Consider the following 15,516-nt stretch of genomic DNA (forward strand, 5'->3'; position numbering starts at 1 on the left):
TTGCTGTTTTAAGTGGTGTGTGTGTTTGCACGAGGTTATTCATTTTTTATTATTAAAATATCTGCACTGTGATATTACTGCATGTTCTTTCCTTCATGTGGTCAAACATGGTAAGATGGTAACAATGTTTCAGATTTGACAGCAAGTGGTAGCTGGTCTTTGTTCTCCTTAATATTGTTTTCTGAGTCTTGTATATGAAAAGTATATTCTGAACAAATATAAACTCAGCACTCACACACCGACCGTCTGTCAATGGTTTTTATACCATAGGGGTGCGCAGCGCCCCTCGCGGCGGAAGGGTGTGCAAAAAAAAAAAAAAAAGAAAAGAAAAAAAGCCGATTTGAAAAAAGGCTGACTATGAATGAATGGAAAACGCCACTGCCGTGCTGGATGGCTGAAAAAAAGCGAGGGATTTTAGGAGGAAGGCACAAGATCGAGCGACGAGGTGGCTTTGAACAAGCCCCGTTTGGAAGCGGGAGTCGCAGGCTGAGTTTAACAAGTCAGAGTGAGGAAAAAACTCGTTGATTTTGCGTGAGCGTGCGCGAGGACAGGATATCCCATTGAAAGTCGGTGGCGGCGGCGCGGACCTTCCAATACACGCATCAACAGGTTATCCCAGTGGAGAGCGTTTAGCTGTCCGAGTGTTTGTAGTACAGCTTTTACCTGTGGACATTTTTTTCAGGTAAACTAAGAGCGGGCTGTAGAGTAGACGATCGCATTTTCTATTTTATTTTATCGACGTATCATCTTGCAAAATTGGAACAAAGATCACTGAAAAGTATGTTTTGCGTAATAAAATTCGGCGCTTGAAAAATGACGACGCTGCAAGATACTCAACTGCTGTGACAACAACTGACATATGAACAAGGCGCACAGAAACTGGAGCAGCAAACCATAGTTAATTAAAAATATATATTATGCATGAAAAATGAACGGAAAACATTGTAGAATGAACTGAAGTACAACATTGCGACTCGTTATTGGGAAACAAAACTATAGGCACCGAACCAGGGTGAAGGTAGCCTGCAGTTCCAAACCAAAACACCTAATTATCAGTACTGATGCTGCTGTAGTTTCTGACCCAGATGAGCTGGCGACAAGCGATTTCATGTATTGCCCGCAACGAAAGAAAGGTCGTATAAACCGCTAAATGCATAGATGGTTCCGAACAAGTGGACTATGAACTCGGTTCTGCACAGATACGGCTCGCCGCCGAGGAGCTGGCTCGGGCTCCGTTTGCGACTGAGTAAGTATTGAACGCATAAAAGTGTACTATTGTGTTGGTAAGTGTATCTACTTCTTTTGTGTGACGTTTTATTTCTTTAAGTGTTGAAACATTTTTTGTTTCGTAATTATTCTGACAGATATGGCTACATGAAAACACTCAGGTATGAATTACGCAATTGTATAATTGTGTGGCGTGTGTAGGTTGTGCTGTTTTAATAAGAACGGTGAAACCATAGTCTCTTCTACGTATGATCAGAAAACGGTCAGAAGAAACCCAGGGGGGTTGTTTTGATGCCGGTTGTACTTTCGTGGTCAGGGAGGGAGTCAGCATCTCCATTGGACAGCCAGGGAGTCTGTTTACAAGAACCGCAGACTGAGTCAGTCACCTAATTAGCCCCAGTTAATCTACTGACCCGCTTGAGCTGCCTGACAATTAAGCGATTATATCACGCTGACGTTCAAATCTCCGCAGAGGGCTCCAAATAGGCAGGCTACGTTGAGTCTCCATCGCTTTGTTCTTGCTTGGTAAGAAGTGTAGTTCTTGAAATCTTTTGACTTGCACAGACAGCATGTGGGTTATATACCCTGCCACATCACAGCATTTAAGTTCACTTCATGGTGTCCGTTAATTGTTTTCTATAAACTTGCTAAGTTATTGTTTGCTGTTATCTGCACAATACCTGTGCAGAGCAATTTTAGACAGGAACTATTCTTTTCCTTCCTCTGACATTATGTGCAATTTGCTATTTAAGTCAACATGGATATATATACGGGCTTCTGCTAAACGTATTTACAGTATATTTAATTTTACAATAAGCTTTTTGCACGCTATGCAGGTGCTGTTAAGCAGGTTATTCATGTGTCACTCAAATAGAAGCCAGAGGGAACAGAAATTACCTCAGGTCAGCTTTTCCAGGTATGAAGACTTGGGTCAGGTTAGTCTGAGGCAAAATCGTGCTTTTTGAGAGTGCCGTTGAAAGCTGAAGCTCATTAGGTTTGATGAAGCGTTCCCCACCACCAGAATCAGTCTCTCTCTCTAGCAGTGTTTATAGTGTGTGCCTATTGGGGCGACATAGCTCAGGAGGTAAGAGCGGTTGTCTGGCCGTCGGAGGGTTGCTGGTTCAATTCCCGCCCTGGGCGTGTCGAAGTGTCCCTGAGCAAGACACCTAAACCCCTAACTGCTCTGGTGAATGTGAGGCATCAATTGTAAAAACGCTATATAAATGCAGTCCGTTTACCATTTATTGTAAACTCAGGTGTCACGAGTGGTGTGGGTGTCAAAGCTGCTGTGGCAATAGGCCTACTTGCTCTAATCCAGACTCGGAGTCAGTAATACATTTACATTCGGCAGACTCTGTGGTATCCACAGCGACTCATATAGGCGGCTCAGGCTCTTTAGGCACGCAATCCATTTATACGGCTGGGGCTGTTTACTGAAGCCCTGCAGGGTAAGGACCCTTCTCAAGGGTAAAATGGCAGTGCCCTACCTGGGGATCAAATCTATAAACTTTGGAGTTACAAGCCCGGTTCCCCAACTGTTGTGCTACTGTGCAGTGCTACCTTTCAGGGACTTTATACAGGGCCTTTCTATTTCGAGGCCAGTGACCCAAGCATGTGATCTTTTCCCCATTATCCCTGGTGAGTTTAAACCTTTGTGTGGCCAAATTCCATTATTTACTTGCATATCAGACTCTGTTATCCAGGGTGAATTGCATTATCCTTTTTTTCCCAAGTTGTGCAGCTGCAATGCCTGTATCATAAATATGCTGACCAGGTTCATCAGTCCATGCTGAAAAAAAAAAAAAAAGACCCTGTTTGTTTTGTTGGAAAATGCGAGTTTTGTCTACCTCTCAATATTATACTTTTAAAAAGGGGGGGGGTGGATGAGAGAAGAGTGCAGACAGTCGGCCTTTCGTATTTTTCAGTTTTTTTTGGTTCAGACGGGGGAAAGCGGAGAGAGAGAGTTACAGGCAGAGGTGGGTTCGCGGTGCAGAGAGCGATCGGGCGTGGGATCGAAGCCCAGACTGTAAAGGGACGCACGCGTGGGCTGAGAGAGAGAGAGAGAGACGGCTGCTCCTCAGATGGCTTCCCCCCCCCCCCACCCCACCCCAGGGGAGACGGCTGCTCCTCACACACAGCTCTCCACCGACAACCCGCACCCCCCCACCTCCCCGTTATTATACTTTTACATATCGGTCTGAGTGGAATATATAGTGTCTCAGTGGAAACGAGAAGGCCTCTGTGACAGCATCGATGTGAAATACGGATTTGGTCCCTGTGAAAAGATGCTATAAGCAAAACAAGCTGCTCTCCTCAGGGGCGTAGCCAGGACCTAAAAAATACCAAGTTCAAGAGACTCGACTGCGGTGGGGTGGGGTCGGGGGGTTAGACTGGGTTATGTCCTTTTTCCCTTTAATTTAGTCATTTAATTGAATCTTAGGTTGTAAATTCTATACATATCGATTAGGCTTAAAGTGGCTATCCTGAATGATTTGTTTTAGCCTTGATGAATTTGGGAAAGTCTGTGGTGGCTGGTGGTCACAGAGTTTGTTTTCACACTCCAAATACCAGAGCTCCTGGGAGCACATTGCATGCTTTTTTTTCTCAGAAGATATTGCAGCGGTAGTGTATTTTGGAGAAAGAAGACCAGTTTACATTTTGAGCTCAGATCTCAATAAACACCTTTGATGCAATCTGAGTTCAGAATATATGTAGTAAGAGATGTGGCAGCAGGTCCCATATATGTTTTGAAGGTCCTATATTGGTTTTGAAAGGAACCGCTGGGTTTTTGAAGACCCCATATTGGTCTTGATAGTGAAATAGTATTTCTAGCCCCCAAGGGTGAGTGGAATGACTTACCTAACGCTGTAGACATGACACAGCACTTAACAACAGGCTTAGTTTCTGTGATGTCACCAAAAAGTTGTTTTTGTGGTGCTATGACCTCATGTGTACGCATAATTGGTTATGGTTGCTTCACTTGATGAACTTGCAGTTTTGGCTTTTGGGGCGTTTAGACAATTTTTAAGGGCTGACATCCTGCAGGTTTTCCAACAGACGCTGTCATGTCTGGGAGGTAGGGCTGAAGGAGGTGTTGTACCTCGGTAATTATGTTTAATGGGTCAGGTGGTTAACTGTTTAGGTGGAATGAAACCCTCCCTCCAGACATAGATTTGCCACATCAGCGCACCCTTGCTGACGTGGGAAAATTCAGTTGTGATTCGAATTGTGAAGAGTGAAGAATGTCATTGGCTTTAAAACGGCATCCGTTAGTGAGCTTACCTTCCGTTGAGTTTTGAATGAGCAACCCAGCCGTAATCTGCCCCCTAAATGTCTTGGGTGTGATGCTGGGTTGCCCCGCCCTGCTGAAATACTGTCAACAGTATTGGAGGATGTCAACAACATCATGGAGCCCCTGGTGGACGGAGGACTATACTGCAGTTTGTAGGAGACATCGAATCTAACCCTCCGAAGCTAAACCGGGTTGATGACTGTAGACAATCCCTTAATATAGAGATATAAATTGGCCTGTCGTTCCTGTGCAGACCCAGGATGGGGTCTTAAGTCTCCTGCTTTAAACACACTGCTTTAATCTGGCACCAGATGTCTGGTCTGTGTTTGTGGGACCTGGCTGTGTGCTGCTTCTGGTTTATGTGTCCTCCCGGGGGGAGGGGGAGAAGGGGGAGGGAGGGGCTGTTGTCTGTCTGTACACTGTTTCTCTTTACTTTTAATTTCTTTTTGTTGTTCTTTTTCCTCTGTCATTTCCTGTCAATAGGGCTCACAGTTGTGCAACCATTTTGTTCCCTTACTTCCTGATTTAAAAAAATAAATAAATAAAAAAATGAAAATGAAAGGCTTTCAGGCAAGGGAAATCTGACCATACTGGGTTCCACCATTGCTGCAGTGATGCTGGAGTCAATTGGCAGTGTTCTATACTCTTTTGTCAAACCATGTCTAAATGGAGACTCCTGAGGCTTGAAAGACGTCGTGGTTACTGTTCATTTCATTGTATTTGTCCCTGTTACGGTCGTCTCCATAAAGGCTATAACTTATATTGTTGTATTTTTTGCTAATTATTATAAAATCCACAATAATGATTGCTATTCACTACTGTGGCATAAATCCACATATGCATGAATATATATATATATATATATATATTCCACCCTTCTCTGTCCCAGTCGTCTTAATTTGACAAGCCGACACAGTAATTTTTCCAGTATCATTATTTGTAATTTCCAGATATAAGTAGACGGAAATTAAAGAGTGAGATGTGACAAGTTTAATCAATGACGCCTCTTGGCTCGTTGTAATTTTCCAAACTATTATTGGCTAGGGCTTAATTGTATATATTTCAGAAAGTTTAATTGTATGTGTTTCACAAGGATAATGGTATAGTAAACAAACTGACTGCACTGTAGGCACGAGTGTTGTGACTTGAGAGCTGAGGGTTCCTTCCAGGTGGAGCATTACCATTGGCCTTTCATACACTGAGTTTCCCCGTAGATACAGCTTTACACACGTGCAGTATGGCACTTCAGTGCACAGACAATTGATTGGGGTGTATTGCCCCAGGAAAGAGGCTACTAATGACACCCCCGATTAGGTGTCCAGTTTTATCCGAAAAAGTACTGGCGTGGGTGCAGGTTAGCCCTGCACTATTAGCTAACTAACTCCTGGTCTAAAAATCAAGACCTTGAGAGGTAGAATCAGGTTGTCTTAGTGCTGGGCTGAAACGGAAACCCGCACCCGCACCCGCACCGGCCCTTTTCGGGTAAGATCAGATCCCCCCCCCCCCCGATCCGGTTACTAGAGTGCAGCGCATAGATGAGGGAGAACGACAAGCCTCGACAGGCGGCCATTTTGAGACGAGCCGTCGCCTGGGTTAATTTTCCCCCGTGCGTGGCGTGCAGGGCGGGAATACCGCCACCGTGCCCCTCCCCTTAGCGGTACCCGCAGTTTCCCCCCCCCTTCGAAAGGAACCCTGGCGGGGTAATTAATGGAGCGACGAGCTCCGAGGGTGTTCTCTCTGCGTCTTCTCGCGGTCGTGGAGAGTCTGGGAACGTCTGGCGCTCCGGAGTAAAGAGACCTTGCTTCCCAAAGTGCCGTTTTTTTTTTTTAACGAAGCGTAACGGCCCCCCTCTCTCTCTCTCTCTCCGTGACGGTAGCCCCCCGTCTTTGCAGGATAGGTGTGTTTAATTTGCGCTGCAAGCACTCAAGGAGGAACACTTAAGAGTCACGATCGCCCTGGAGACAACGCTCAGCTGTGCAATTTTGCCGAAAAAGAGCGTCAATTAACGGATTTGGCAAATTGACACGTTATCCGAGCGGGAGTGAGGCTTGCTGGGTAATTTTTCCTCTGAGAGCAGGTTGGGAGACGTAGTTTCCGACTGTAATTTCCCCCTCGGGCGGAGAACAGCCTTTTCTTTTGAAAGCTGTGTGCCGACGCCATTCTGATTGGCTCACATCCACACTACTCACCGCCTCTCTGATTGGCTATGCTTTGTCTGCAGCGACTGGGAATATCGGTGTTGGAGTTAATTTCCCTTGATCTTTGAAAGGTTAATGTTCGCTTTCAGCGTGACTATTATTTTTCATTTATGGGAGGGGAAAAAAAAACATTAAAACTCCAGACCATCGTATAGACATAGCCCCAAATAGTCCCAAACAGTCAATCATGACTGAAGAGGTTAAGTCCATATATTCCCATAGAGATGATAGTTAATGCTGTGCAAGCCTGTTCATTAATCTAATAGTAATCCTGCGTTTCCCTGTGTAAAAGCACTACCCTTTTAAGAAAGGTTAGGCTATTTTCAAGCCCCATTCTGTGACATGATTGTAATTGCTCTCTGCTAACTTGATTACACATTTTATGCTGTGCGTGGCAGACTGAAGGTTTTTGTAGCAGGTTGTTGTGTCTAGGCCTCGCGTCCACCACCGTTCTGTTTTTTATTTGTCGGCCATGCAGTGCTGCTAGAGCACAGTATAGCACAGTATAGCACAGCACAGTTCAGCACAGCACAGCTTGGGTAAGCTCAGCGCAGCACAGTTCAGCTCAGCACAACACAACACAGCTTAGTTCAGCTCTGAACGGTACATTTCAGTACAGCACAGCTCAGTATAGCACAGCACAGTTCAGCACAGCACAACTCAGCTTAGTTCAGCTCTGAACGGTACATTTCAGTTCAGCACAGCACAGCGCAGATTGGGGCAGCACAGGTCAGTTCAGCACAGCACAGTTGAGCACTGCGCAGCTTGGGTCAGCACAAGCTCACTGAGCTGGAAGGAAAACACAAAGACAGGCGGCCCTGGCTTTGGGAGCTCTCATCTCCATGGGCTGGAGTGTTGAGCTTTTACCACACCAGCACGGAGGACCTGCTCGATTACTGCCAGCATCTGGGGCTTAAACGGTCCTCACTGATGATGAATCAATGTTGTGATCTCTTGAAAGATCAGATATGGCTGCAATCAAGTTTGTGCGACATTCAGTTTTCTTAGCTTCGTGTCATCCTGTGATAATTGTCTCTGAGTGTTTTAAATACTGTGCTGTCTATGTCTGGACTGAAGTTATTAGAGCTGTGCAGCCAGTCAGCCCCCGTGCTGGGTTATTTCAGGCTGAGCGGCAGATTTGACTCATTGTCAGTGGCCATGTGTTAACAAATTAAAAATACCCAAACGAATGTTATGATACCCTTTGGCGAGAGGGGCCCCAGCTGCCTGTTTTGGGCAGATGGGTGGCAAATTAACGGCAGTCTGTGTAATCGGCACCGTCTGTCTAAATTTAACCCCTTTACCGCGAGCTAAGGCCAGGGAGCATGTGCGGGTCCCGGGTCACGCTCTCTCTGTCACCACGCAGGCGTTCGCACATGCATGCGGACACACGCACATGCTCACGTACACGGATCCAGACCTGCACGTCACCATAACTCTTGCTATGTACACTATTGCATGCACACACAAAGTCTGCATAGCTCTTGCTATGTACACTATTGCATGCACATTCAAAGGCTGCATAGATCTTGCTGTGTACCCTATTGCATGCACACACAAAGGCTGCATAGATCTTGCTGTGTACACTATTGCATGCACACGCAAAGGCTGCATAGCTCTTGCTATGTACACTATTGCATGCACACACAAAGGCTCCATAACTCTTGTTATGTACACTATTGCATGCACATTCAAAGGCTCCATAACTCTTGCTATGTACACTAATGTATGCACACACAAAGGCTCCATAACTCTTGCTATGCACACTAATGTATGCACACACAAAGACTCCATAACTCTTGCTATGCACACTATAGAGCGTGCGACATAGCTCAGGAGGTAAGACCGATTGTCTGGCAGTCGGAGGGTTGCCGGTTCAAACCCTGCCCTGAGCATGTCGAAGTGTCCTTGAGCAAGACACCTAACCCCTAACTGCTCTGGCGAATGAGAGGCATCAATTGTAAAGCGCTTTGGATAAAAGCGCTATATAAATGCAGTCCATTTACATTTACACTAATGTATGCACACACAAAGGCTCCATAGCTCTTGATATGCACACTAATGTATGCACACACTAAGGCTCCATAACTCTTGATATGCACACTAATGTATGCACACACAAAGGCTGCGTAACTCTTGATATGCACACGCAAAGGCGTGTTTGCTGTGCATTCGCAGCGCTCCTTGGGCAGTGGCCCAGAATGACCGTCCTGGTGCTAGACGCACTCTGGCTCGGACAGGCCGGGTCTCTGTCTGGTCTCCGTCTGCCTCTCCTCTCCCTGCAGTAACTCAGGGAGAAACTGGAGCCCGCGTCGTAAGGGTCTGCATTCCCGGGCTTCGGCGGCGGCGGCGGCGGCTACCGGCCTCTTCATTAAAATCGAGCTCCTGCGCTGCGAGCTGTCCCAGATCGCTTCCATATGGCCGCAGCCCCGCTCCGAGCGGCAGAGGCGGCTCCCACCCTCTCATCCTCCCGTTCTCCCGTCCCGCGCTCTAATTTGCCTTCCCAAAATTAGACGGGTGGGTGGCGCGGGGGGGCCTCGTCGGCCGCCTCGTCTTTCCTCTGTGATTTTAACCCCTTCTCAATTTTCACAGTAAAGCAGAAATATTTTGAACACCCCCACCCCCAACCCCACTCCATGTAGGCCTTGAACCAGTGTTTCCCCCCACCCCCCCACCCCCCTTGGCTCAGATGGGATGTGTGTGTCCCAACGAAGCCTTGCCAAGTCGTTGCATCGCACGAATAGCTGAGCCGTGCCGTCGTCGACGCCACATTCACAAAAAACGAAATAAATCGTTCCTCGTGCATAAATAGTGGGCTCTTTGTGTACGCAGAAAAATGCCAGGCTTTTACAGTGTGTGGCGTTCCCGTCGAAACATAAAGAAGGTTCGTGGGACTCGTCCGTAGGTGGCGGGTTACAAGAGAGCTTTGTGTCGCCCAATTCCAAATTCGTTGGCCCGGACCCCCCCCCCCCCCCCCCCCACCCCACGTCCCAGCATGCACCTCAGCTCCGCATGAATACGGTGCTTGTCTGACGGAGTAGGTCAGATCCCCCGTCGCGGTCCAGCCCACTCTTGCCTGGGGATCTCGCCGCGTTGATGCTGAGAAACTCAAGTTTTCAGAGAGAGAGAGAGAGAGAGAGAGAGAGAGAGAGAGGACTCTTTAAAGTTCGGAGAAAAGTTTTGGGTTTCGGAGCGGGTGGCGCACGTTGAAGGTCTCCAACGGTGGACGGTGTGCCGTGGAATGGCGAGGCGTGTCTTTCTCGGGGCGAAGGGACGGACGCTCCGGGGGAGGGAGGGGAAGACCGTGGCGGACGGGGGGGGGGTCGGCCCGTTTCGGGTGCGAACAGCCCGCGGTCTGTTTTCCGCGTGTCAGAGAGTTTGAGAGTAGGCGGGAAAACGCAGAAGAGCCACCGAGGGGATTGTGCTCTGCCTCCGACTTCATTGTGTCTGGCTGTTGATATGTTCCAGTCTACTGGGCTGGGAGACTAGTCTGCTGGAGAGACCAGGAGGAGACGACATCGTCCACAGAGCTGTCGCTTAGATGTACTTAAGGTCAGGAGTAAGTGTATAGAAGGAGAAGGTCAATGTAGGGAATTTAGTTGATTTCCACTCAACGTCGTGTTTGAGTGGAAATCGTGCGATTTGCAGAGAGAATTTTTTGGATGACTTGGAAGTTTCTGCCAAAACATCGATAGGCGATTAGGGTTGGTGTAGTTGGGTTTTTAGTCAGGCCAGGCGATGCGTTTTGCGGATGTTGCGACGTCGATGGAACGCTCTCGGAAAGGCGTGCGCGTAGCTGTGCGTGAGGACTCTGTTTGGGGGTGATCGAAGAGCAAGAAGGCGGTGGTGGTGGGGGGGGGGGGGAGGGGCGGTGAGGAAAGGAAGAGATTTCGGAGGTTCTGGAGACACACAGACAGGGACGATGTTTCTCTACTGGAAGAAACGAGGGGCCTACGAGCTGGAGACCCTCCCGGCGTCGCTGGCCGAGCTGGGAGCTGAGCGGTACTCCTGGTCCTCCTCCTTGGACGTCATCCATGACCTTGTGGGTAAGAACTATGCGCGTTGGGTGGGATGGCGGGGGGATGGGGGGAGGGAAACAATGAAGTGAAAGAGGGAAAGAAAGGGTGGGATGGTGGCCTCTACAAAGCAGCGGCAGTGGGGTAAAGACTTGTCCTGTGATGGATTTGCCATTGTTCGAGCTGTAGAAGGGTGATGAAAAAGCTTCTGAGAAGGTCCCAGACACATGAAAAAACCCGTGAAGGGTGAAGGTCACAGTGGACTGAAAGGGTCAGAACCGTTGGGCCTTAGCAGGGGGGGGTGGGGGGGCTCCGATATTGCCCTTCATCCCCCCCCCAAAAGAATTAGCCTAATCAGCCCCTGTGTCCCAGGCTGCCAGAAACATGTTCTGTTCAGGAACACTGCTCTTGGTATTTTGCTGATAATAATGTGTCTCTGATTGATGTCTCAAGGATTTGTCAAGGATTAATGTACAGTATGTATTCGTAAAACTGATATAAGTTGTCAACGGGCTTCATAAGTAACGTTAAATTCAAGATATTTAGCTGCAAGTCCTGTTGACATTAGGACGTAGTTTGCGCTTTGTGTGGGTGTCGGATTGTTTTTGGAGAGCGTCCTGAACTGTGCCTTGAAAACGGACACATTTTCGTACCTTTGCCCTGTAAGAAAAAGATACGATGTGCTGTTGAGGGGGGGGGGGGAGAGATTAGTATGGTAACAGGCGACTGTAAAAGCTGCAGAAATTAAATATCAGTCACTGAAAGAACGTGTCCTTTAGCTGGATGTCTGCACTGTTTCTTGTCAGGTGCGTTTAAAGTGGGGCGAGGGACTTGGGGCGCATGTTCTTAGCGAAGGAAAGGGAAGGAAAAGATAACTCTGAGACCTGGAAGCAGGAATGCGTTTAAATCCGTCCTCCCCTCAGTGCTTGATGCTGCGGAGATGGGACGGCACGCGGCACGCCAGAAAGCGAGCTGTTTTGGAACGGGACGAGGTGCATTAAGCACCATTAATCTTCGATTTCCCACCCCCCTCCTCTCCCATCCCATCCCATCCCCATTTTCAGCACAATTAGTCTCAGTAATTTCGGCCAATGCTACTGAAACAGTTTTGTCCTCTTGTAAGGGCAGCCAGGAGTCATGTCACCCAGGAAGATCGGGCCTGCGTCCACATTCCTGTCTATGAAACTACAGTAGCTCTGTGTTTGCCTGCCCACTAGCACTGGCTCAGCTGGAGGTGGAACAGTAACCCAGTATTGTTCTTTCTCCTCAGACCTGTGTAGTCCAGGCTGGGGAGTTTGTTTTTTTCTAAGAAAGAATACCATCGCCAACCCTCCTCCCAGCACATTATTTGTAAACGCTGTTTTAAGTGAACCGAAGTTTTTCCCGAAGTTTATTCCCCCAAAGTTACCATGAAAGGAAGGTGCCGTTTGCCAAATTCCATAAAATGCTGTTAAATGGCCTTTTCCAAAACAGCTGGGCGGTTTCCTTTTGAACGTCGGAAGTGCGTTCTGCGTCGTCTGTTTTTCCAGGTTTCTCTTTCCGTTCGGGCTGTTTGTTTGAACGTCGGCCTTGCGCGTCGCACGAGGAAGAGATCGCTGTGGAACGCTGTTTTGAGAGTGCAGGGGGGGAATGAGTTCTGCCCCAGCACGATGGCTGATCTCTGCTTAACGCGCAGCATCAAGCTCAGTTTCTTTGAATGCAAATATCCTGATTCCTACTTTGACCGAGGTTGTCCACACCTGTCGTTCTGCTGAAGGGTCTGTGCTCAGTGCCACTTCACTTATTACTGTCCCAGCAGGTTTGTCCCGTAGGCCAGTATGACTTGAAAAACATTCCAAAAAAAACCTACCCTTCAAAGGGTTTATGATACACAAAGAAAGCCAACCCGGAAGCAAAGCTTGTGTGGATGTCTTAAGTCTTCTGTGGACTCTGGTTCAGAGCCACCTGGGCTGTAGCCTAGAACTCCAGCCACTGACTGATCACACAGAACAGGGGTTTGCAACCCGGCCCAGGCCATGGAGAGCCACAGACCTGGTCCTGGAGAGCTGAAGTTTCCACTGGGGTCCCCAGCCCCAGCCCTGGACCTGGAGAGTGATAGGTCCTGCTGGGGTCCCCAGCCCAGGCCATGGAGCGCCACAGGTCATTACATTACATTACATTACATTTATTTGGCAGACGCTTTTATCCAAAGCGACGTACAAAAAATTGCATTTCAAAGGTCCTGTTGGGTTCCACAGCTCTGGTCCTGGAGAGCCACGGACCTCGTCCTGGAGAGGTGTAGGGTCTGCCATTTTTTGTTTTCACCTTAAAATCATGAACCACTTCAGACCCAGGAGAGCCGGTGGGGTGGGTTGACTGTGTGGTCCGCTGCTTTTAATCGACCAATGAGGCGCTGAACGCTCTCTGCGGCTCTACAGGACCCCGGGGTTTCAGAATCTGGTGATGTCATCACCAGATTCTGAGTGATGGTGAAGCTCAGCCTCAGACAGACTGATGGGCGCCTCTCGCTCAACCCCGATTGGTCCGAGCGCCCAGGTTCTCCTCTGGCATCCGTCTCGCGTCTTCCAGGAGACGGCCGTTGCGTAACCCACTTCCGAAATCGGTGTTCCGCCCGCCCCGGGAGTTAAACAAACAGGCAACGGCGCGTGGACGTCCTGTGCCACAGTCAAGTGCCCCCCCCACCCCCACCCACCCCATTCTCCGCATTCCTCCCTGCAAAGCTTGTTTAAACTCACTGTGCGTGTGCACTTGGCCGTCGTTCCGTCTTTTTTTTGCCTAAACAAGGCAAAGGAGCTCGGTGGTGAACGGCCGGGGAATGGAGGGATGGATGGCGGGGCGGGGGGGGGGGCAGCCACGAGGGGGGGTCCTGAGCAGGGGAGAGAAGTTGGATGGGTGTGGAGGGGGGAGGGGGGAGAGTTTTTTGGAAGGAGGGTTAGTATAATAGTATGGGCCCAGTGACAGATGTGCTGATGGTGATGCACTGTGGTTGTGACTTCTCACCTTCAGGACCGTGGCAAATCCTTCACTTCCCACAGTCCATTGAGAAGGTCTCTGAGCCAAGTTATGGGTCTACAGTACAGATGTGTTCAGTTTAATTGTTTATGCGGATGGGGGTGAAAGTGAGAAGTGAGTGAGTCCTTGTGTGTGGCATTGGTCTGTGTGTGTGTGTGTGTGTGTGCGTGCGTGCGTGAGAGAGAAAGACTGACAGTTGTTTTTTTGCTCCTTCTGTCCACATGTGGAGTGTTTTGTGTGCGTATGTCTTCGGGGCAGAGAGAATGATTTACTCTGTGTGTACATTTCTGAAGGGTCTGATGTTTTCCAGTGGGTATTTCCTGGTGTCCTGTCGCTGTGTTGTTCTCCAAGCGACAGTGAAAGTGAGTCAAACGCGGGTGAGCTCCTAACGCACGTCCGGGGGAGGGTGTGTATTGTCCCACATCGCGTGCACTGTGTGAGAACGCTCACCCTGTTGTTGTTTTTCTTTTTTTTTTTAGTCACTGGCTCAGTCAGCAGTGCTGAGCTCAGGAATTCCTGCCCGTCGAACTTTAGAGAGAGAGAGGGAGGGCGAGAGAGAGAGAGGCAGACAGAGCGATGGTGGAGAGAAAGCGAGAGAGCAAGGGAGTGAGAGAAAGCGAGTGAGTGAGGGAGAAAGAGAGACAGAGAGAGAGAAAGCAAGTGAGTGAGTGAGTGAGTGAGTAAGAGAGAGTGAATGAGAGGGAGAGAGAAATGGAGAGAGGGAGGGCATGGGAGAGCAAGCAGCAGGGAGAGAAAGAGAGTGAGAGAGAGAACGAATGAGGGGGAGAGACAGAGAGAGTGAGAGAGAGCGAATGAGGGGGAGAGAGAGAGGGAGAGGGGCTGTGGGAGAGAGAGAGAGCTGCAGGGAGAGAAAGAGCGAGAGAGAGAGAGGGCGAATGAGGGGGAGGGAGAGAGAGAGAGAGCGCTGAGTCAGGTTCAGTGGCACACCCAGCTACACCGCACTACGCCATCCCTGTCATTACCAGCTGCCTCACATCACACCAGGCTCAGCAAACAGCTGCCCTCTCGCCCGAGATTAACCCTCTGGGGCTGGGGAGCGGGACAGAGGGCCTGAGTTTAACCCTCCAGGGCTGGGGAGCGGGACAGAGGGCCTGAGTTTAACCCTCCAGGGCTGGGGAGCGGGACAGAGGGCCTGAGTTTAACCCTCCAGGGCTGGGGAGCGGGACAGAGGGCCTGAGTTTAACCCTCCAGGGCTGGGGAGCGGGACAGAGGGCCTGAGTTTAACCCTCCAGGGCTGGGGAGCGGGACAGAGGGCCTGAGTTTAACCCTCCAGGGCTGGGGAGCGGGACAGAGGGCCTGAGTTTAACCCTCCAGGGCTGGGGAGCGGGACAGAGGGCCTGAGTTTAACCCTGTCTGTCCTGGCTGCACCCTCCAGGGGGGCTGGGGAGCGGGACAGAGGGCCTGAGTTTAACCCTGTCTGTCCTGGCTGCACCCTCCAGGGGGGCTGGGGAGTGGGACAGAGGGCCTGACGTCGTCCCACGGCCCGTCAGAATCCCGAAACGAATCTCACACCCTCTCTCATTTCACCTTCCCTCGTTCACACCTGAAGCGGCTGCGCCCAGCCAGCAGTGAAAGAGCCCTGGGAGGGCCTAATGCGAGTCAGAGGTATCCGTGGTGACTGCACGGCTCTGAGGAATTATGGGATGCGTGCTGCTTGTGACGAAGGAAGCTGGCGCACCATAAATTTTGGTTCGTAGAATTTATCCGTAAACAGTGGGACTTGGTTTCAGAGTGCACCCCAGCACCAAAA

General features: G+C 49.5%; 1 protein-coding gene across 7 annotated transcripts in view; it reads left to right on the plus strand.

Annotated features, from left to right (window-relative positions):
• The first annotated feature begins 307 nt into the window (after positions 1–307).
• Positions 308–15,516, plus strand: part of LOC135237528 (pleckstrin homology domain-containing family G member 5-like) — an 82,233-nt gene continuing 67,024 nt past the window's right edge. For 2 of the 7 annotated variants that reach the window (XM_064304724.1, XM_064304725.1), the window contains exon 1: positions 311–1,246. In XM_064304724.1, the coding sequence (XP_064160794.1) occupies positions 1,159–1,246 (88 nt within the window). In that variant the 5' untranslated portion in view covers positions 311–1,158. Of the gene's footprint in view, positions 1,247–10,582; positions 10,764–15,516 lie in introns of those variants that run through there. The other 5 variants (XM_064304723.1, XM_064304729.1, XM_064304720.1 and 2 more) reach the window with 3 other exon arrangements.

The sequence above is a fragment of the Anguilla rostrata genome, chromosome 13, assembly GCF_018555375.3.
Source record: "Anguilla rostrata isolate EN2019 chromosome 13, ASM1855537v3, whole genome shotgun sequence".
NCBI classification, from domain to species: Eukaryota; Metazoa; Chordata; class Actinopteri; order Anguilliformes; family Anguillidae; genus Anguilla; species Anguilla rostrata.